This window comes from Anas platyrhynchos, chromosome 5 (assembly GCF_047663525.1).
Source record: "Anas platyrhynchos isolate ZD024472 breed Pekin duck chromosome 5, IASCAAS_PekinDuck_T2T, whole genome shotgun sequence".
Taxonomy (NCBI): Eukaryota; Metazoa; Chordata; class Aves; order Anseriformes; family Anatidae; genus Anas; species Anas platyrhynchos.
Window position 1 is genome coordinate 58174427 of NC_092591.1, and position 23395 is coordinate 58197821.

Sequence of the window (23395 nt, forward strand, 5' to 3'; positions counted from 1 at the left end):
CAAAGAATGGTTTTCAAGAAAAAAAGACTAATTTTGCCTCAAAAATTCTCACTAAACATTGACCAAAATATTGTTGAAATATCATTTGACGGAAGTGTCTTATGTGTTTGAGCTCTTTCACATTTGCTTTGGCTAGACAGTTAAGGCAGCAAATGCTAATGCCTAACATACAGGCATTACAAATGTATTAATGCAAATATTTTTGGTACTGTAAATACCTTAAAACAAATGCGTCCTCTTATCAGTCCGTAAGGAACAGGTCCATAGCACCTGGAATCAGTAGAATTCCTGAGATTATCACCTTCTAACCAAACGTGTCCTTTAGGCACCTATGATAAAGCAGGATTGAATTGAAATGTAATAGGAAAACAGAATAAAATGGTATTAAGCATTGTTTGCCTTATATTGCCTAATTTCTGTATACTATATTTCATGACTGTATAATGAACTAATTTTTTATTGAATCTAATAAGACACAGTGCCAGGTTTGGAGGGATGAGAGGGAGTGCTCCAAAGTATCTGTTTTATCATGTGCTCAAAAAACAATGGTTTGCAACAAAAAATCTAAAATGAAGATGTAAGAGGTTAGACCAATGTGACAGGGTCATTAATTTAATAGACTTCAAAAGAGGTCATTAGGATGTTGACTGAAAATCTGCCCTCCTGTCGCAGTAACAGCATGAACAGGGCAGCCACACACTCATCAACATCCTGGGGCCAGCACCAAGGCTAGACCTGTTAGTAGATTCATGATGAACTAACTGGTAATTGATTGTGACATCAATTACGAATAATCTCATCATTTTATCGGAGTAGGCTTGTCAAAGTTCTAATTAAGATCACAGTTCATTCTATGTGCAGGCAGAATCCACAACACATTATATTGCAATAATGATGATCACAAAACAGCAAATCCCTTTTTATAATTTGAAAATTAATGACGGTGACCTTATACTATACGACAAAGACCTTTCATTACCTATATATATTATGCATTAACTATATTACATACCATAGATTCATGGCACTCACTGACTAAATCACTGACAAAATGAGGAATAGCAACGTGGCTGTATTAGTTAAATAAGAGTGCAAAGCTTTTTTAAGTGAAAAAGTTGCTACTGTGTATCTTAAGATTTCTGCTTGGAATATATGACACTTTTGACTGAAGAAAAAAATATATAGATAACCTCTTACAGGTTATCAAGTAAAATGTTTAGTAATTGTCCTTCTAGTCTGTTTTTGTTTGGAAAATTCTAAAGCAGGCCAAAAAATGCAAGTAGTAACATACTCTCAATCTAGGTAACACTTAACATGGACTCTAAGGCAATATACATTTTTTCTAAAACCAAATATAGAGTTGAAAGGTTACTATTCCACAAATTCAGAACAAAAAATAGAGAAACAAAAATAAAATAAATCCCAGATTTCAAACAAAACTCAGCCTGAGCAGTGTAAACATTAATATTTTAGAAACAAGACCCACGGACTCATAAATACAGTAGTTTACTTACACAGAATTCTAGGATAACAGACTAAACAGAAAAAAACACCACTGTAGTGTGTAGTCCTGGCTGTTACCAGACCAGGAACCAAGAGTGGCGACCTACCCAACTGTCCTTCTGTTGAGCCGTGGCAAACGTATAACATCCAGGTGAAGAACCAATAGTTTGTCTCTAACACTAGCAAAAAGAACTGCTCATCATGGAAAGCATCCGGGAGCCTGTCCATCATCTCCCAGCTGTCCAGGGTAGGTGTACTAGGCACGTCAGAGGGTACATCCCTGCCTACTCCTTTTAGAATCTGTATGTGGAGCTGTTGGCAAGGAATATGTCTAAACCCTTTTGAAACCTGCTTTACCTTTGTTACTGCGTAGGCTTATCAGATTTCAGTAGTTAAAGGGGTCATTTAAACAGGATCAAGGTCTCTTTTCTCAGGTAGATAATGATAGGACAAGGGGAATGGTCTTAAATGAACAGAGAATGAATTCAGATTAGCCATTAGGAAGCAATTCTTCACTGTAAGGGTAGGGAGGCACTGGAACAGGTTCCCCAGAGAAGCTGTGGATGCCTCATTCCTGGAGGTGTTCAAGGCCAGGTTGGATGGGGCCTCGGCCAACCTGATCTAGTGAGTGGCATCCCTGCCTATGGCAGGGGTTTGGGACTGGGTGATCTTTAAGGTCCCTTCCAACCCAAGCCATTCTACAATTTCTGGCACATGCATGGGAGAGTTTTCTCTTGGAAGACCAGTTGGTTTCAGCTAGATGACTTTTGCCGCCCTCCTAGTATCAGTGTTGGAACTGGAAAGGTTTGGTTGATTTGCCCACTATTGGGCAGCCTTAAGGGACCCCAACTATGTTAGCAGGACAAAAAGTTCTGTTTACAGCTATTATATCCCAACTTGCAGGTTGGTGGATGGCTTCCCTGGGACAATGAGAAAGGCTCTTGGCACTCCTCCTTTCTTCCTCTTATCTCAGATAAGGATGTCCAAAGTAATTTCATACCTCTCAACTGAGTGTAACAAGAACTCTCTTTTTCTGTAGGAGATGCAAATCAAACCTGACTAATTTTTAATGGCTAATTAAAAGCTGCAACCTGCCAAGCATCTCAAAGTTCTCTGTAGTACCACTTCCCACATGTCAGAGCTAACAGAAGTCTATCAAAAAACTACATTTAGGGCTGTTATTAACATGCACCTTAAAGAAAATACACCAGGACATAGAAACCATGTTGCTGCTACCTAGCCAGCCTTGACGTAGGAAACAGATTCATCATGAAAAATTAATACATGCATAGATCTTTTTAAAAATAAAATGCAATATTATTTTAAATATAACTATTATGATCCCACTGAAGAGCAATGAGATTGAACTATAGCATCAAAGGGAGGCATAACATTTTTTAAAGTATTTTAACTGTTGGACTGTAAAGGAATACCTAATACATCTTCCCCCCTACAAGAATAAACCTGCTAAAGGATGTGTAGTAGCGATGCATGAACAAAACTAAGTCCACAAATGCAGAGCTGGCATCATCAGCCATTGTAATTTAAAAACAATCTAAGGGAAAAGGCAAAGGATTCTACCCAAGCAACATTACAAACAAAATTACTAACAAGAAATCAATTAAAAAAAAAGTAATATGCAGGTTCAAATGACCTGCATAGCACATGCATTTCAGTGTGTTGGGAGCTAACATTTTGGGAGGTCTCTTTCTGATAATGTACTGCCATTCCTGTTTTCCTCAAAAATTCTGTGATATACAGCCCATTTAGAACGTCCAGCAGCAATTGTTAGGTCAACTGGATATTCATCTTCACCATGGCCACCAGAAGCATTCACTGTGCCCACATCCTACACAAGGGTTGCTTTTCAGATGTACACTGCGATATAAAGCAGCATTCTGACCTTTCCAGTGCAATGTCTCCTGCCCAGCACCTCCCAGAATTACAAGTCACACGTCAAGCTACTGTCATTTTGAAGGACTGTCTATATCAGCAAATACATAGAAAGGAGAAAAATGAATTACTACAAAAGGAAGATTTTTTTAAATGAAACAAAGAAGCAAATGCTTCACGTTTCTGAAAACATCACGTCTTGCAAAATGTTACTGCTTTACACACAGAACACTACCAGCCTCCCTTCTACTGAACTGGTTCTCGTGCTTTCTCACTTTTCCTGACTCATAAGCAGGACGTGAAGCTCATCTGTTACCATGTGAAAGAAATTAAGGACTTCATAATGGAACAGAATCTAACCATTTACAGACCCTTCTCATCTGTCTTACATACTCCTAAAGCATTAACAAAAAATAAAAATGCTTTTGCCACCTGTGGCGTATCACTCACTACTTCTAATACTACTAATAATTACTAAGAATTTGTTGTCTAAACAAAATGTTCATAGTTTGCGTTCCAGGTAGAATATATGCAATAATGTATGCTCCTATATCCTGAAATTCACCACTTCTGGTAACTATGTTCTCCATGGAAAGGACCCTATGCCTCTAAATGTGTCATAAAGAGTATTGTCACAATGTATGATTCATCTAGAAATAATACAGTATAATACCTTTGTATAGTGCTTGTCCATCATCTAGGCACTTCACTACAACCTAGAATTAAGACAAGCAGTAAAAATCACACAAATTACATGAAAATGTTAAACCAAATACTGGTGACAGGCCATAATTATTAATTAAAAAAAAAAATAAATAGCTGTTTACACCCCCTTTGAAGTAAAGGCTAAAGCCAGAATCCTTCAAGGGATTATGCACCAAGCTATTTCTGGACCACGTCACTGATTTCATTGGGACTATTCACATTGAATAAAGTTAATTCTGAGTATCTGCCTTGGTAGAAACAGGATCTGCCTTGGTAGAAACAGGATCTGCATACGAAACATCTCAAAGCTACCTACGCAGAGTAACTGGAAATGAGATATATGTGTAAAAAAAAAATAATAATAATTTTATGGAAAACATATTTTTGGTTTTGTACACTGATAAGCTGCTATTGAATTTTTTATTTTTTATTTTTTTTTATGGCAACAGGAAAGCCACTTGCTTGACAGTTCACAGTGATGTTGCATTTTGGTATCTGTAAGTGATGGACCACTCTCATAGAGGGAATGACTGTATCTAAGAAGCACAACTGAAATCAGTTCTCATTAGTACACACAAGGTTGTGAATAAAGTAATGGTTTTTGAAAAGACAACATTGCCAAAAGCATTTGGCTTGGCTGGGCAGTATTTTAGTTCTTCTTAACATGTAGGCTAGGTCTGAGAAGTAGAACTCCAACAACCCTAACAACTGAATTTTCACATAACTAAATAGTATCTCTCCTACACAAACAGCAATTCCACAACAGCACAGGTTCACCCAAAAACATGCTGCCTCTGATCTTCCACAGACTCTCAGTAACCCCTGTGCCTCTGGTTTTGTGCAGATTATCTGAGGATTTATTTTCAAGGAACAACAGTTCTAAGGGAGAACCAATTACCTGAGGTGCAGCTTATATGCATGAGAATGCAGAGGCTGGTGATACGCATGCCTCTTCTCCCTTCCAAGGCTGTAAGGGCTCTAGTACAGGAGCAGATAGACCAGAAGAGCAAAATAATCATTCAGAACAGCTTTTACTGGTAGCTTACTCTGTTTCAGCTCAGATAAGTATCATTCACTGCTACATCATGGCTAAATTTGCAAGGCTGTTGTCATTTACTTAGTGGTATACTCAATGAAGGACAGTCTTTCTGTGATTTTTCATGACAGCAAATGTTGTTCTTTGAGTAATCTCACCGACTTCAGCATCAGGAGATGAGATGGCTGCACTGTGTTTACTGCGATAGCAAAATAACAATATACTAAAAATAAGATTAGCAGAGATTAAATTATCTGCCTCAAAACAAACAGACAAACAAAAATCTAAATGAAATTCTGGCTTTTGTGGTTTTCCTTTTTGGTTTGGGAGGGGTATTTTGGGGAGTGCTAAAGATGGATAACCAGATTTGTAATAAAGAAGTGAATTCTAAATGAGAATCTCTGGCAGTCTCTCCTTTTGGAATTCGGAATGGTCTGGGTTTGTCAAAGAACGTCAGTGTGTACAATCAGCTGGGAGCAGATGAAGTTTGAACTCTTGCAAGGTCACAGGTATTCACATCACCTCTAGCTATATCAAAGTTTTAAAGTTAAGAAGAACTAAATCATTCCCATCTTTTCTTTTCAGTTCAGAGGCTTCCTTCTTGAGCTATGATAAGAACTAATCTCAGTGCTGGACAAAAGAATAAAGTCTGAAAGTTCTCATCTATCCCTACTAAGGTCTATTTAAGTGCCTCCCACTTTGGTACAAGCAACAAATGTAATTGCTTCATGGCCTGCGGGTGTTCATTTAACAAAAGAAGCTTTTGTGAATAAACCACAGGTGTTACCTTTCTTGATTAAAGTGAAATATGATGAAAGAATCTACAATATCAAATGACAAATTTACTAAATACTGATTAAATTGCCTTATTTAAGTAAATTGCATCTATTTAGGATAAAACATATACCACAGAAATGCAAGAGTTGTGTTTTCTCACTCGATACTTAAAGTCTCACATAACTACTCCTTAATCCTTTATTTATTAATTCAGAACCAAGAGTGACTAAAGCTTAGCAGATACTTTTTTTTTTTTTAATGATCCAAATGCACCATTTCTCTACACTTATAAAAAATGTTCTTTATATTAAAGCTGCCAGGTATATAAAACCCAGCAGTATTAATCAGCACAATATTTTTAAAATCAGTATACACTTTTACATTTTTCTGTGCTCAAAAAAGCTATGAAGTGGTAGCAACCACATCAGAAAGTATAGGTGATCCTAAATCAATGTCATCTGACTAAGTATCACTAAAAAGCTGAATTGCCTAGAATTTAACACTTTTAAAAAGAATATAACAGAATTAGCTTACCTGTAGCATTTTCCTTTTACTTACTGAATGGTTTAAGTTGCTTATGAATTAGACATCCTGTACTTAGCTCAGTTGGTTTAAACACATATATTAAAAAGAGAATATTATGAACTTGGTCCAGATTATCATGACAACAATGAAACACTAATATGTTTTTCTACAGAAATTAAATTTACTATGACAAAATATATTATGAATTAATTCCCTAAACTAACAATTGCTTAAAACCCAAAACAATTAGGTTTAATAGAAAAATTATAAAGATGTGAAGACTTGTCCATCTTTAAGTTTTGAAATAAATTATTAACCAGTATGAAAATCACAATCTTCAATGGTAGCAATGTTAACATATACTACAGGTAAGCTTTATACAGGAAGCAAAGGTATATAAACTTAGATTTGAATTTGAAAGACATTTTTCTCCATCTTGCAAGCACACCAGTTGAGTGTTCTTTAATAAACAAATTTTGGGAAGTTATTAGAGTAATTCATCAAAGCATTTGTTGTTTGTTTGGTTTTTTTTATTATTTTATTTTTTACCATTGTTGTTCCTTCTAAACTTCATGTAATGCACAGATAGCTACTGGTATTCCTGTGCTAACATTTTGGAACTTAAACATTTTATTACTGCACTCACTGTTTTATGGGAAAGATCACAGAATTTTCAGATCAGAAATATATGTGCCAGTTAAATGAAGACAACATATATTGTCTTTTTTGATTATGTTCAATGACAATTGAAACACTTACATGTATTGTTTGCTTTATCTCCATAAATATTCTCATTGCATATTTGGACGCAGGGCTTATTGTTAAATATGCTGATCCAAATCAGCCTGAAAAACTAAATATCTAATCTTTATAGATTGGCTGCTGCGAATTAAAATGTAAATTATAAACCATCATTGCTTTTTAAAAAATATTACTACGTCTTACTTAAGATTAGTAAAAGTTGTAAGCAGTCAAAAAAAGAGTCAAAAAAACATCCAGACTTTACAGATACTCAGGTCTATTTTCACAACCTCTCTCTTTGCTTTAAAACAATGGTTCTCTTTTGAAACCAAAATCATTTTAATAGTGAAAGATTTCCTAAGCTTTTAGTCCACTAGAGTTAGGAAATTATGGGTTTTATTGCCTGTTCATAGGCCAACACTTTCCAGAACAAATCTAACCACATTTAGGAACTCCTGAGAAAAAAAATCAAAATATTTCCATGATTCATCAGTCCAGACTACTGTTAGCTTTCTTGATTCACAGAAGTTTGATATTTTGGAAAAAACATGATTACATACACAGCAAAGATTACTTATTTACTTACTGGTTTGCATAGATTTTTTACACTATAATCATTAAGAAGGAATTGATTGTTTTCTTCTCTGGGAACCAGATGACATAACAGGGCTACCCTACAGTGTAGAGTTGAGAACAAAAAACCTACTGGTTCAGACACCAACTGGAACTTACTGTTTGCAACACAAAACACTCAGACACGGACATGGTATAGGCAGACTTGTCCTCAAAATCTACAGTGAGACCTTGGTTAGCTGGTCTCATCATACTGAACAGTGTCTAAGACGTTATTACTAGACTTGGATGAGAGGAGTAATGGAATTGGAAAGTCTTGTGGCTTCCAACTGACATGAGCAGTAGAGCAAAGATAGTATACCACAGAAGAAAGCACCTAGTGTGGCAAATTCAGAAATCGGTGATCTTGAAACAACCTTGCCTTGAATCAGCGCCACGGAGATCTTTTTTTATGGTTTTCCTTGAGGAATGGACTGGCTGAATTGGCTAAGTGTCCAGGTCCCAAGCAATGCCCTTCCCCTGCCCTGGCGTGGCTGCCTGCCCTCCAGAGCAGCTGATGGGGTGCAGGTGCAGCTGTCTCATCTCGGGTCACACCGTGGGGAAGGAAGAGATCTAAGATATCTCAGCAGGGACTCATCCATGAGCAGCATTTATGCTGAGCCTGTTACTGCTGGTCTCTGCCTGAGCTACATCGCTGGGTCAAATCAGAGGCACCTATGTTCTTGAGACAGCAAAAACAAAACTTCAGGGGTAAACACCCACCCACTTGAGAAGAAAACGTGGAAATATGGTGAAGGAATTGATAGTGTTCTTTGAGTTTCTTTTCCCCTCAATGATTTAGTTGTGACAAGTCTATATTTTAATTAAAATTACTTCTCCGGTTTGAGATTAGCTCTAGTCATGAACTCCCTGTACTTGGGATGTGGAGGGATCTGCAACTGAACAAAGCTGCAAACGAAGCAAATTGGCTCTCCTTTCCCAGCAGATGTTTAGCATAACTGCTGCTTAATTTACAGTGTAACTTTCTCCCCAGCCCCTAGAATACGTTACGCCTCTAGCATGCTAGAAGTAGAAGAGGGACGGGACAGGAGGGAAGCAGGATGTTTCCATTCTCCAAGCCAGCAACTATTACAACTTAGATTACTGACGTACTAAACCATGAGTATAAACTAGCTATTAAGACACTAAGGACAAAGAAAAAAGAACCAGTGTTTTGAGAAATCCATTTTTTTAATTGCTATTTAGGATATTTACTCTTCAGTGTCTTAAGTTGTGCACCCAAATTCTGTAGTGCTGTGCAGTGATTAATATAGCGTTGTTTACATTAACATTACGTTATTCTCAGTACCCATGTAATATCCTTACAGCATCTGACAAGGACTGTGTAAGAGTTAATAGCACTGTGTAAGACCACTTCTGTGGTCTGCAAACATAGTAAGATGCATTATCTTCAGAATTATGTTAGCTCTAGAGTTAACCACAGGATGAGGAGATGCCATCTCCGCAATGAACCTCATTTTAGCACAAGGTAAACACACTTCCCCCACATCAGCTAGTCTCACAGCATTAGTGGTGTGTTGTGATTGATTACCAGCAGAGTGTTGCTGAGATATGGATTTGTATCTCAGCTTTTTATCGCTATGACTTGCAAAAGGCAGTTCCTTATTTACAGACCCTAGCTGTATTAAGTGACATTATTAGGTACTACTTTTGTTTAAGTGACACAAAGGCTTAGCATATTGGTGGTTTATGACATACAAGCTGTTTTAATCTGATGATTAACCCCTCACTTTTTCTATTTGTAAATAGGAGCTACAGCACAAGAACATATGGTACTAAAGAAATTAAAGCTAAAGTAAATGGCATTAAAACAAATTCAAATATAACAATAGGATACTTGATCTGAATTATAAACCTGAGTCTGGATTAGACTTAAAAACAGGAAATAAAAAAACAAATATGAATATGAACCTTACAAAAAGAATTTAAGACCATTTCAGGGTTGTACTGTGATTGAATAATTTGCTTACTAACCCACATTATTTAAATTTAATAATTAAATGAATAAATCAGCACAGAGATTTTTAAATGATTGAAATCAGGTTTGAACACCATGTTACTAAAAATTAGTTGTCTACCTTTTTAACTTTTGGGTTTGTATCACATTTCTTCTGATCCAGTAAAAATACGTTACGCATTCTTAAATGTTCATTATGGTAAATACACTTGATATCTATAAACACCAGCATGGAGCACAAAATCCCAGAAGAACCAAGGAAAAAATACTAGTCTAACTCTTATACTCCATACCAAATATCAGTAAAAGGGCAATGAAAAATACATTTCTTAAATTTGTAACTGTCTAACAGCACAATCAAAAAAAGGAATCTTATTCTACTTTTCCTGTAAATACAAGATTTCTCCCATTATTATCCTGTGGATAAGCACCAACTTCTAACATATAAAGTATCATATACTCCCTATTTACTTGAATTTTAATCTAAACACATGCTTAATGTATACATAGTTCCATCTCTTTGTAACCCAACAACAAGTACGTCAGAGACAAATTTTTGGTACGTCCTTACACATAGTTCAATCTGGCAAAAATGTTTGTCTTCGTATGACATATTGCTTTGGCCAAGCATAGCAGTGAACCATCATAAAGATTTTCACATAACTGCCACTGCTATATTGCATTTCTGTTCTACTGAAATACCCTTTTTCAAAACAACTTATTCAACTTACATGGGATATTTTGTTTCTCATTGTTATTACAGTTTGGAAGGTTTGTGTTATAATACCTATTGTAATACCTATTGGTTGACAAACACCAGCTAAGGACAAATCAGAGGTAAGAACTGCCTAACTCAGTAATATTTCTGACATCTGATACTCTGTATTTACTGTAATGTTTGCAAACACGTCAGCCTCTATTCACTATCACTCTGCAAAACAAGAGACAAGTTAGTCAGGAAAAGCTAAGCAGTTCACTGTAATAATAACAAACAATTCTCTGACCTTACACGTTTTTGATTTAGTACATTCAAGTATCACTCAGAGATTTCTCATTAAAAGAAGCAATTAGTAGCCTAATACAAACAACAAAACTCATGACAATTTCTGGTCTGCTCACTTAAAGTGTGCCTGAATTTCTCTGACAGCTAGACACCCCAGGCAGCGCTTCTGGCCATATGGGATCCAGCCAAAACCTTTCCTCAGAGTTTCTACAATCTTTTTTTTTTTTTTTTCAAAAACCTGACTCAGATTAATTCTTCTCAAAGAAGTATCAACAAAACAAAGCACAAGTTCTCTGTGCAACTGCGGCTGCTATTTGCTTTGAAGAACTTTGTGTTTGAATTCAAAGTGCATAGCACTGTGAGGCCCTAAACCAGGGGGGTTCATTAGGCAATTCCCTCCGGATGGATACGTATCACTTCTCCCCCTCAACAGGACAGGATCACTGAGTGAGTAATACACTAACTTATGAGCATGAGGTGCAGATACCTATGTTGAAAACACCCTCTTCCATAAAGTAAGCATCTCCTGAACAGATGGGAAGACCTACCTCACCAACAGCCATTTAGGATGTGAGGGAAACAGACCTGCATTAACAAACTCAGGTATTTCCAGTTGGATCATTTCTCCCCCCAGTTACAAGTTATGATGCAAGAACTAAGAAAGCTGGCATACATGTATCACTTCTTAGCTGGATTTCCACACATCAGCATTTATGAAAAACATTCACAGGAAAACAGGAAATGGACTCCTACATTCCTCTTCCTCTCATTCTCTTTACACTTTATATTAAAATTGGAGACAAGAAAACTATGGGGGGAAACTGTTCCACTGGATATTCATTTGATTACCTCTGAGTTTCCAGAAAGGGTGGCATCCTGTTAAGTACAAATCTTGCCTGGACTTCTGTAAGACTTTTTAGGACTAAGACAACTGAGGAACAAGATGCTCAAGAGAAATTCAGTTTGCATCTTTTACGGAAGAATACACGCTTTCATTTCAGGTCATTCTGCTAGGAAATGTTTTGCGTTTTGTTTTTCATGGTTAAACAGTAACACAGTTTGATTTACGGAAAATGGAAATGATTTATGGAAAAGCACCCTGTCCCCCCCTTCAAAATGTAACAGAGAATGAGTTTCTTTTTTCTGTCCATGAGCAACAGAAATGTGAATAGAAGCTCCAGTGGTACTGCTACTCTATCAGAAAGGCAGATTAGAGGGAGTCCTGCCTCAACACTGGAATGAAGAAGTAACAAATTCAGCCCCTCACGACAGGGTATGAATCCTGTCTTTGCTTTCTGCTTCCAAGTCCTGACTAAATCTACCTGCAATGTTGACAATTCCTCCATTGATTTCAGTATGTACACACCACCTCAACTCTAAACTACTTGACAGAAGTGAAGCAAACGTACCTGAAGGAATGCTGGTGAAGTTGGCAGTCTTTAGGGTAGCAAAACTCTTAAAAAGGATTTATCCATCATAAATTAAAAGCTGGCTGCAAGGAGCAGTCCATGGACAGCTGTGCAAAACCTAGTATTTCTACCACAAAATACTGAATGGAGGAAATAGTCAAACATGCATTTGGAAAAGAAAACACCTACATATTCCTGTGATAATGATTTCTGATGATTTTTCTAGTGATGGCCTAGAAAGTTGCTGAAAAGTTTTAAGCATTAAGAATAATTTTTCTTTTTTATTTCATCTCATTACTTTTTTTTTTTTTTTGACAAGTTGGGAATATAGATATTCTAAAATAATTTTGAAAGCAAAATCTTCAAAGGCATTGCAGAGACAAAATTTTCACTTTTTAGTGTTTAATACACAGTTTTGCCCTAAGACCAAACCCTTGGGTCTGTCATCTGTACAGTACTTTATGCAGGGAATTGCAGAAGATGACCAGGGAAGAAGACCTAAGCAAAGGCCAGAGCAAAAATACACCTGCATACAATTCCTATAGAGACAAAAGACACTGAGAAAGACAGCTTGCCATAAACAGAGTTTACAGGCTCTGTTTTACTGCACATATAGAATAACTTATCAACATCATACTGTATGACTTATGATACTTTGCTATTGCAAATCCTTTACAGCCTACCAGGCCTATTTATAATGTAATAATTTATTTACAAATCAAGAAACTAATACTTACATAGCTGTGACTCTTAAGGAAATCTGAAGGGTTGCTTGTGCAGACTTTATCCCCTTCCAAGCCAATTACTCTTTTACAGATATTTGATTTGGGGTCATTGGGGCTTTTCGCAATTACAATATCTCCTCTGGGAGGGAAGAACAGAAACAAACAAAAGAGAACTCTAATTACAGAATATTTGGCTGAACACATGTATCAAAGCACGTACTCCAAAATTATTCCCATATATTAAAGACATTTCTTTCTCAAGAAAATTCTTGTCTGGGATTTTGGTTTCTTCAATGAGTTTTACTCAGGTGGAATGCAACCATACTTGAAGAGTCTTTTTGTTATTCACATTACTTACAAAACTTTTAGACTACTTTTTAATTGGCAATACTCTAATAAAATGCAAGTCATTTAACTTGATCCTGTTGTTAGTGTATATGGAAGAGATTCCAACTTCCTACATGTCATTGTCCAAATGTTTTTCTTTCAGTGGAACTTCAAATGCCTGAGTTTGCAGGCACTGTTATATTACTTTTGCCCTTTGATTATATACATTAGATTGTGCAATGAAATATTCCACAGCAAAATGGGCAAAAGCCTGGAGACTGCTGTGCTAAAATCGTTATTTAAATGATAAACTGCACTTACACCACTTGATCACTTTTCTAACATCCTACCAGAGCACAGCAAAACCCACAGCTTGATTTATAAAACAAAACTGCTTAGAGAAATTACATTCACACAGAACAGATTTAGGGGAAAGAAGGGGGAGGGGGATTCTGTATTTCTTTTGGACAAAGATGGAAAAGTGACTTGGACTATATCCTAAAGGAGGTCTGACAAGTCACAATGAGAGATTTATGAAAAATTACATTTCAGAAGCAGAAAAATACGTGAAAAATAAAGGATGGATAGAGCATAGCTATTGACAAGGCCTGCCAAACTAAATGTACAGTCTAGTCACAGCAAAGAAGCGTACTTTCGAATGCAATAAAAGTGTCGGCTAAGGTTCTCCGAAAAGACAATATCAGAATTTTGAATTGTTGGTTCCATTGAAGGTCCAGAACACTGCAAATTAAAAATAAACGAGAAAAAAATTACTATTTGCCAATTACTTTTATCTAAAATACAAGAGTTTTCAATTTACTTGCTAATAAGTTATAGTACGTGTAAAGCAAAACAAACAATTTTAAAAAATGAAATCTTCGGAGGAACATTTGATACATTTAAAAAGTGAGGACAGCCTCCCGAGCTCTTGTAACTCTGTTAGAGCTCTGGGTTGGCTTAAAATTGGTCCTGAACTGCGCTAGGTGCCATGATTTCCTAAGGACACGTTTCAGCACCTTCTCTGCAGGAAATTTTTAGAAGCAGCACTCCGAGCTCTGCCAGCTCACCCTCTTCTTCAGCCTCTGTACAAGAAGCAGTGCAGAAGCTGCAGGAGGAGCTCTCAGCCAAAATCCAGCTGCTAGGTTGAGAACCTGGGAAAGGCAGGGGGGTAGCATAAAACATCCAGAAACCTGCCCAGCATTGGGAACAGTAGTGTTTCCTGTAGCATTTTGTGACTCCAGCCTTTCTGAAAGAACATACTCTTTGCAAAATGCTTACTCATATTGTTTCCCATTTGCTTCAGTGATTCCTGAAGCAATAAACTGCATAAAATACGTAACTTTCTTCCCTTTTTTTTTTTTTTTTTTTTTAAAGAAAGGAAAGGCTGGACCTGTCTCCAATAACAAAAAGTAGGGAATTATTGAACACACTTTGAAAAAGCTTTAAAAATGAAGCAAACTGAAATAATGGCATTATGACATAAACCAGTTTCAGTATTATAGTTTTATTTCATAGAAAACATCATTTCCCCTTAAAGATCATGAAAATGAAAAGTTACCACAACAACTCCTCCAAGGTACTCAAAGGCACAGTGCGCTATGCAGCCGTATTGCACAGTATACCCAAGAAATCGAAAGGTTTTTCCTAGGGCATTGCGAAACATGGTACAGTGCTACGTCCTTTGGCTGGGTCTAGTCTATATCAAAACAGAAGAACATCATTCGTTTGACAACAAGCAACATGACATTAATAAAACTATCTTTTGCATCTAACAACCACTGGACAGTATTTCTAAAAGAACAGCGAATGAAAACAACAAAATAATCAGATATATCTGAAAGGATGAAAAGCCACCAAGTTATTCATCTGTTAATGCTGGCACCTCCACGTGTACGATTAATCGCCACTCTCCCCAGCTTATTAGTAAGATTTAGACACTCAAACAAACAGAGAAGAAGCTGCTGTAAACACAATGAGAAACACTTTGCAAGGCTACGGAGATCAACGGGAGGGAGTGGTGACAATACTCTCCGCTGACTCATCCCGACTTCTTTTGCTGGCATTTGCAGACAGGCTTACCTGCCCTGTGTCTAGGTACCTGCAAGGGCCATGAGAACATCCTTTCCTCCACCAGGCTTGGCTGAACGGAAGCTGGGAAGCTCTGATCCCACCTTTAAGCACGGGCGCTCCCTTCCTGCCTGGACTACTACAGCCTACTGTAAAGCACACGCAGCTGGAGACTTCAGATGTTTATTAAGTGACACTTGTGAGCTTTGTTCTAATCACATGAAGACAGTACAGCCAAAATCACTGTGTTTGGTTTTGTTGTTGTTGTTTTTTTTAAGTACCAGTATTTAAAGCCGAACACTCAACAGCAAAACAGAGAAGCATCTGACCAGCTGAAGTGACCTGAAGCTATTTCACAACTGCAATCACGTTGACAGAAAACTGGAATAAGCGAGTAGCCAACCAAGACTTTACAAGTGACCTGACAGCCATTCAAATGAAAAAAGGCTTCAAGAACTACACGAAATTTAAGATAATAGAGTTGTGAATGGCTTGCCTATGTAAGACTGTTTATGCTAGAGAAAACCGATGCTGTTGGTTCTGTAGTTTTTGCAGAGTTTTCTTTTGATTAGATTTTCATTACCAGAACATTTACATATAAAATTAAGGCATTGGGTCCTGCTATTCTTAGACACAGCACAGTGGCATATGTTCTGTAGCACATTAAAGGACTCCATAAATACCTTCTGACAACCGTACCCAAATATTTAAATGAAATTCTGATGACTAATTGAAAATTACTGCAACACTAATCTGGCTGAAGTGTTCCTTACCCCAATATTTAAGATTTTTGATATACTTTTTTTTTTTTTTTTTTTAAGGAAGTAGAAGATGTGCTTTAGTAACTGAAGCAAGTTTTACATTCTGAAAGAAATCTGTCCCCCTTAAACTCATTATCAGCTTCACCATGAGTTAAAACCCCAACAAAACTTCTCTCCTACTCATTTACTAAGATGGGTCAATAGAGCTTGCTAAACAAACACAGTAGCTTAAGAAGGAACCAAAAATGCTGCAGGTATTGTGCGGCCTACTTGGCAGTGAAGTAAAGTGCTCCCCTTCTATATTTCATTATGTTTCTCTATTTAAATGCGGAAATTTAAAAGCATTTATAGTTTTATATCCATAGCACTCTCTAGAAGTTAATGGGAGTTTTGTCTGAACGCAATCAAAAGAGGTTTTTGATCTTTGCATTTAGTATTTATTTATAGGGAAAAAAGAAGAGCCTTCATGGGGGAAAACATTCTCTACCAAGCTCACTTCCTTGCTCCAAAAAGGATTTACTTGGCTTTTATTTTATACAAGATCGCCAGAATACATGTATTTGAACCAATCTGTGATTCCTCACCCTTCATCTTAGCTGAGGAGTTTCACAGGAACACAAAACATAACAGAAAACAAAAAAGTCTTGAAGGGCTTCATTAGCAAGTGCTCGCACACGGCCGGACACCTCGGAGAAGCAGCAGCTGCCCTGGAAGCTAACGGCACTGCCAGCACGATTTCACTCCGGGTTCCCAAAAAAGCGACTTGCTCTTCTCCACCCAGCACACTATGAAAAGTATGGACCAACCCCCTTGCTCTCAAGGCCAGGAGCGCTGCGAGCCCAGAAACATTTCATGGGTGGTGAAAGGCAGATTGAGTGTCGGCAGATCGATGAGCGTTTTACAACTGGCGCGGATCAATGACCGCAATGGGCTTGTGAGACAAGCACATCGACGCTCCCCAGCAGCGCCTGCTAGAAAGGCCACCTCGCACTGCTTCCCAGGCAAATACTGCACAGCCATGCTGCACTTCAGCTCCATGGCTGTAACCAAAACACGTACTTTTTCACACCAAACTGCAAACCAATTCTGTATGTCTCTGAAAACCATTTTCGAATTCCAAATACATGCACCTGATCTCCTGTCAGAGTCCAACAGGCACATCCATCCTCCGTGGTTACACTGAGCACACATTTCTTGTTGTCTCTGAGGAAATCTGAATTCGGAGGGATGGGTTTGTCCATTATTCAGGGAAACAGAGGGGCTGAAAGAGTGAGTGCTACCTACTGCTACAGCTGCCACGATACCAAGAGGATAGCAAATGAGCCAAGAGGTCTCAAATCTGGCTCCCCGTTCTCTTCCTAATGGGCTCCCAAAGACTCTGCAACGGGGAAGCTGGATAAAAATAAATTCTCAATCCAGAAGACAGGGATTTCACCAGTCCCAGTTTACATACGCAGCACAATGGGACTTTTTGAAATGCTCACGTTTATCAGATGTTCATGATAGTGATGAAAAAATTCCTTTAAGGCTTAACTTTTACTACTCCTCGTTTCAAATTAAGGCACGTAAGTTCATTTCCAATTAAGGCACATATGCAATACCTAGATGATACTCTTTGAAACTAATAAGATAACTTCAGAGCTTCTTTGTTTTTAACGTTAGGATCCATCTTCTGACATGTAACGTTCATTCCACAGACCACAGGATAACTACAATCCCCAAAGTCTCCGTGTAGTTTTAAGTAACAACTTCTAGTTCACACGTGAATGGTTGTAGGAAGACCTGTCCAAAACCAAACCAAACCAAACAAACAAACAAAAAAACCCACAACCTCTAGAGGTTTATTATTAAAAAATAAACACAGAACATTTATCTCACAATTGCTCTAGCTTAAGTATCAGTAAAATATAATTGTTTCCTCTGAAAACTATTTATCAGCACATTCTTTAAACAATGCCATATTATTGATCACAAGCGGCCAAATGGCTGAACGTTTTTCCATGTCCCGCAATTCATTTTAACACAAAGTCCTGTCGGCAGGCACCTCCACCAGATACAACACGAGGCCATTAAGGACAATAAACCAAATGATTTAAGTCACGGGCCCCTTGAAAACTTAATGGGTCTGTTGTATAAACATCCTTATCACAGCCCTATCGACATAAAACCTGTTGTAATTACTTCCAGGTACTACTTACTACTTACAGAGTAGGCAATGTAACATTTTATACTGAAACAGACACTGTTTTTCTAATGAAAATAGACATTGATTTGAAAAAGTTATGCACACACATTTGTCATGTAGAATACAATTTGGTTGCTCGAGAAGAACTGCCTATTTTATCTCCTGCAGCAAACAAAATGCAAAATCTGACTCCTACTCTTCTGTTCACTTCTTCTTACGTCGTCTAGGCTTTCGTCATTTTATTTTCTTGTTTGTTTGTTTATAAAATTAATCACAGCTAGCAGGGTAGAAATCACTTTGAGCCTCATGAATGACATCCAAGAGATGGGAAGGGATTAGTTCGCAGTTGCTGCCAGTTATAGCGCCAGGTGGCTTTTTCTGCAGTGAAGGTGTTACCGATAATCCCATTACATTGGTACTAAATCTTGCAGACATCAAAATTATCACCAAGGTTCCTTTTCATCCCATCCTTTCCAAATGACTGGAAGTCGCTTCACCTGAAAGAAGTCAAATCCACATGCAGCTGCTGTTTTAGCAGCCAGCGGACTCCCTGAGAATGCCAATCGTGATCCAATTTCGCTGTGCTGGTGGCCCCCTATTCCCTGTCCAATAATACATCTGTTAAAAAATCCTACAGCTACAAATCAAGTTTAATCCTACCAGGGACCTCATGTTGGTCTTGTCTTCCAAAAAGGCAGCAGGTTTTACCGTCTATCTCTGCTAGCGTCTAGGGAATACTCTTTAAATCCCAGCCCTACTTAGAAGAATAAGCTAAGGATCACAAAACATGACCTCAAAAACCCTGATATGACTATATTCTGACCCAGAGGCATTCATTCTAGGTGAAGATTAGAACTTTGCATAATAAGATTACACAGCAAGTGAATGATATCAAGGGACTATCCATATGCAGCCGCCTGGTTTTCTATAGACAGCCTGTGCTCTGCAATATGCAGCGCAGACGAAACAGAGCTTGGTCTTTCTAGCTGAAATAAAATAGATTCACATAAATTAGTTGGCCATTTCCAGATTCCTAAATCCCCTATTACATCTTTTATTGACAGCTCCTGTGAGGATAGCACAAATGTTATTCTCTTTGTATTTTTCCTTCAGTAACAATCACGCTCTGAGTGAAATGTAGGTAGATTGTCTAGAAATTAACATCTTGTTTGCTGTAATCTTGGATTACAATTAACTGTGTACATAATAAAATTAGGAAACCCAATCAGTGGATTTATCATTTCCAGATAACTGATGGCACAGTTTAGCACGCGGTGCCAAAATTTTAAATACAGGAAGATCAAAGGCATAGCCAATGAAAATGTGGCTAAACAAATTATTGGACTTGATGCCAATTAGATTTTTTTCACCGTAATAAAACATTTCCAGTCACACTTGATTTATATAATACTAAATTCTGAATTTTCACAGAATATTTAGCGACAATTGATCAGATTTTCCTCAGCTAATAGAAACACAACTATGGCATTCTCCCCTACCCACCAGACATCTTTCTTCTCACAATGTAATCCTATAACTTGCACCATGTTTTTCCCAAAAGGTTACCTTGCGACTATTACTAAAAAATTCCAAAAGCCCCAAAGCAAGAAAGAACATATGATGATTGGGCTACTGAAATATTTTTGTTGGAGCTTGCATTAACATAAATTTAACTATTTTTAAAACCTCTTCATGAAATTAATGTAATATGTGCTGGAAGAGTGAAAGGTGTATGCCACGTTTACTGAGAATTTTTAAATATGTTAATATATGTATTTTAAATATGTTAATTATACTCATCTAAGGATTCTGAACACCTAAAGGAAAAAAAGGAACCATTTTCAAATGATCTTTCTGTGCATGGGGCCAAGGAGAAGTTGACTTGTATTTCTAGCTGTTGTTTTCCTCTAGAAGATGCACTAGATACAGTCTGGCAAATTTGAAAAAACTTGGGTGATAATGTGGAAAAATAATCCTTCCAGAATATCTCTACTAGGCACTGACAGTTTGTCTCCAACAAGTGCTCCTTCATCTGCTGTTCTCAAGCTGACAAGTAGCTCAATCCTGTAAACAGCAATTCACATAACGCAATCCTCTGGTGTGGATCTAGCCTCAACTAGAGACTACCTACATGAGAATGAACAATTTTTCAAAAGAGATTTCAAGCAGTTCTCACTGATTCTCTTTACCTTTGGGAGGAAACTCCTAACAATCCCACAACCCTGTATAGAATGGTGTGTTAATGGTCAGATGCGTTCCTGGGCTTCTACCTTTCTCTGCAACTCCATATATACTCATCTTTGCTGAACAGCAAAATCCAAACAGCTGAGCAAATGCATGGTCATATGTGGCAAGTCTGAGCCTCAGAGGAATGCTGAAATTTTCACTTAACGGTTTCCTGTAACAACATCAAAGTTAGGACATAGATGCCAAAGCTCTGACAGACAGCACAGTCCCTTTGCTGGTGAATGAGAAAAATACAGTGTCTGGATCACAAGGGTCAAGTAACTATTCTGAGCTATACTCATTTATCTTGAATTTCAAAACAAACTACCTTCTTGAAATATTCCTGCACATGTAGAGTAAGTGTGTAAAATGTGTGTTCATTAACTAGGACAACGAGTCCCAAGTCCCATTTTCACATTGGGTACCTGAACTATGACCCTACAGAAACCTGCAGCATCCATGGCTCACACGTCCCATGCACTTCCCACTGCTGACACACCTCTAAGCACACACAGGTATTTTTGGAAACACCATTCAAAGCAGTGGAGTAATTAATTTCCCTGTGCGCTAACAAATAAAAAGACTGTTTACTTAAGATATCTGCCATTACAAACAGGATTGCTTATTGGTAAAAACACCACAAACAAGCAATAAAACCATTCACATAAAGCAGCCTATTTACATACACCACCACGAAAACTGTTTACAAGGTGTCTTAGTCTTATCCCCACCGTTAGTCTCAGATTAGTGTGTTACTGCTGAAGAGCACTCCACAGTATTAGTTACACAGAAATCACACAGCATGGGATCTTAACATAAACAGTGAATCATTAAACATTCAAAAAGTGCATAAGAAAAAAAAAAGTTTCGGCACCATCAGAAAATATAACAGCAACAATCTCTGGATCTCTTCATCAACACTCCCCAGTTATGAGCATCGCCTTCTAATGAAATGTGCAAACTCTGCATTAAAAAAAAAAAAGTTAAAAGACAGGAGAAAAGAAACACAGACAACAATGAGCTTAGTATTTACATTTTCAAATTACCTGAACAGAAAAAAAACTGCAAATCAAATGCTGCTATTACTCTACAAAAATTTTGATGGCTTTCCTAAGTTGCTTTTTAGAGAAGAGGTCCAAAATACACGTGTATGGATTCAACTTCCTACTCTTCACAATACAAACTGGATTGCATGTGAGTTTATGCGGTGAAAATAAATTTTAATCGGTACTTTTTATCACTGCTATAAAATTCTGAGCTGTTTCTGAGCCGTTTTATATAAAACACAAGTTTCGTAAGTTGTTCTCCTCTTACAGATACAAGTATTAAAAAAAAGTTGCAAGCATCAATAGATGAGTGCAATGATATTCAGTCTAAGTTAATCCCCAGACATCCAAATCCATGAATAAAAATTCATCAGTTTTAAATACACTGAGCCTATTAAGCAAGAACAAAAGCATATGCACAAAAGAGCTTTTAATATATTTCAAAGCCCACAAGAGCCATGGTCTCATTAAAATTATAAATTACACAAACATGGAATGAAGATTCAAACTGCAGTGCAGCTAAGGAGATTACAGAAAACCCCGCGTTCCATATGATAACACACCATGGCCCTCCCAGATGGGGGCTTGGAACAAAAAGGCCATCACTGCAGCTAGGGAAAACCTCCTTGTGATCTCTGGTTTCTGTTCAGCAGATGACAGCCAAATAATATGTTGATTATTCTGTTTGTGCTGCTAAGCTTGTAAGACGGAATAAAAGCGATATGATCTATTGTGAACTCAATGCTAATGTGTTGCTCCACTCAGAAATAATATACTGAATTTATTCCGAAACTATCTTTTTATCTGAGTTCCAGGTTTCAAACGCATGAACTAAAATAAAAAGCCAGCATAAACTATTATTTAATTCGAAGGTTTAAAGTAGAGCTGACACAATAAGTGAATCAAATACGTGGAGGCACCTTTCTCAAATTTAGCAGATGATCATATGCTAAGGTGCTGAGTACCTGCAAGGCGCTGAGCCCACTCCAGGCCCCCAAACTGCACTATCACAGAGAGCAAAAAGGTTACCAAAGAAGGCCCGTGTGCCTTATTTTATCACAGATAACTACCAGAAATCCAAATTTCAAGTGAGGACGTGGATATTTGTAAAATGGAAAATAAAACAGAAATAATCATTGAATAACCTCACTAATCTCACACCTCCTCATCCAAAATGCCTTCTCAAACACAATTTCTGAGTTTTTAAGAAGTGGCCACACAATAAGCACACAGTTCACATTACCCTTTTCTTCATGACACACTGCACTTCTAAACGGAAACCCAGGGACTGCTCATATAGCTCCTTTCACAATTACTGTGTACGTGCTAAAATAACCAATAATCTTCCCGGACTTTAATGGTTTTGAATTTTAGGTCTTTTATACCAGAAATGTTAAACATTCTGGCCAAAAAAAAAAAAAAAAAAAAAAAAAGGCCCTGTAACTTGGCAATAGTGTAAAAATATCAAGACCAAGGGGCTGCTTCACACTTCTGGGACCAATGGAAGCACGGCTGATACAAAGAAATAATGGAGACACACAGCTCAAAAAGTGCATAACCGTTTTCCCAGAAACATTAAAGTGTACTTAAAGGAAGGTCAATTACCTTTCTTCTTTCAACGTGGGACACAGAGACAGCTCTAAAACAGGCTGACTGAAAACAAGGGAGCTGGGAGATCTTTGAATCAAGTGCTTGTATGTTTTAAGACCCAGGTAAATTGCTTCCTCCGGAACAGAGTCCCCCAAGGCAATGAGATTACACATGTTTCTAATACGAAACCAGAGAAGACCTTGAAACAATCAGAGAAGCGTACTTTCATACCAGCAACCACAGCCTTTACCCTTTCCCATTTAAAATACAGCATTGTGCATGACTG

The 23395-nt window shown here is 37.5% G+C and overlaps 1 protein-coding gene across 5 annotated transcripts in view; it reads right to left on the bottom strand.

Annotated features, from left to right (window-relative positions):
- Window positions 1-23395, bottom strand: part of IMMP1L (inner mitochondrial membrane peptidase subunit 1) — a 34041-nt gene that overhangs the window by 4568 nt on the left and 6078 nt on the right. For 2 of the 5 annotated variants that reach the window (XM_027459089.3, XM_038179273.2), the window contains exons 2-6: window positions 21348-21436; window positions 14793-14930; window positions 13887-13975; window positions 12920-13046; window positions 219-329 (exon numbers count right to left, since the gene is read on the bottom strand). In XM_027459089.3, the coding sequence (XP_027314890.1) occupies window positions 219-329; window positions 12920-13046; window positions 13887-13975; window positions 14793-14897 (432 nt within the window). In that variant the 5' untranslated portion in view covers window positions 14898-14930; window positions 21348-21436. Of the gene's footprint in view, window positions 1-218; window positions 330-4069; window positions 4113-12919; window positions 13047-13886; window positions 13976-14792; window positions 14931-21347; window positions 21437-23395 lie in introns of all 5 variants that reach the window. The other 3 variants (XM_038179274.2, XM_038179275.2, XR_011809822.1) reach the window with 2 other exon arrangements.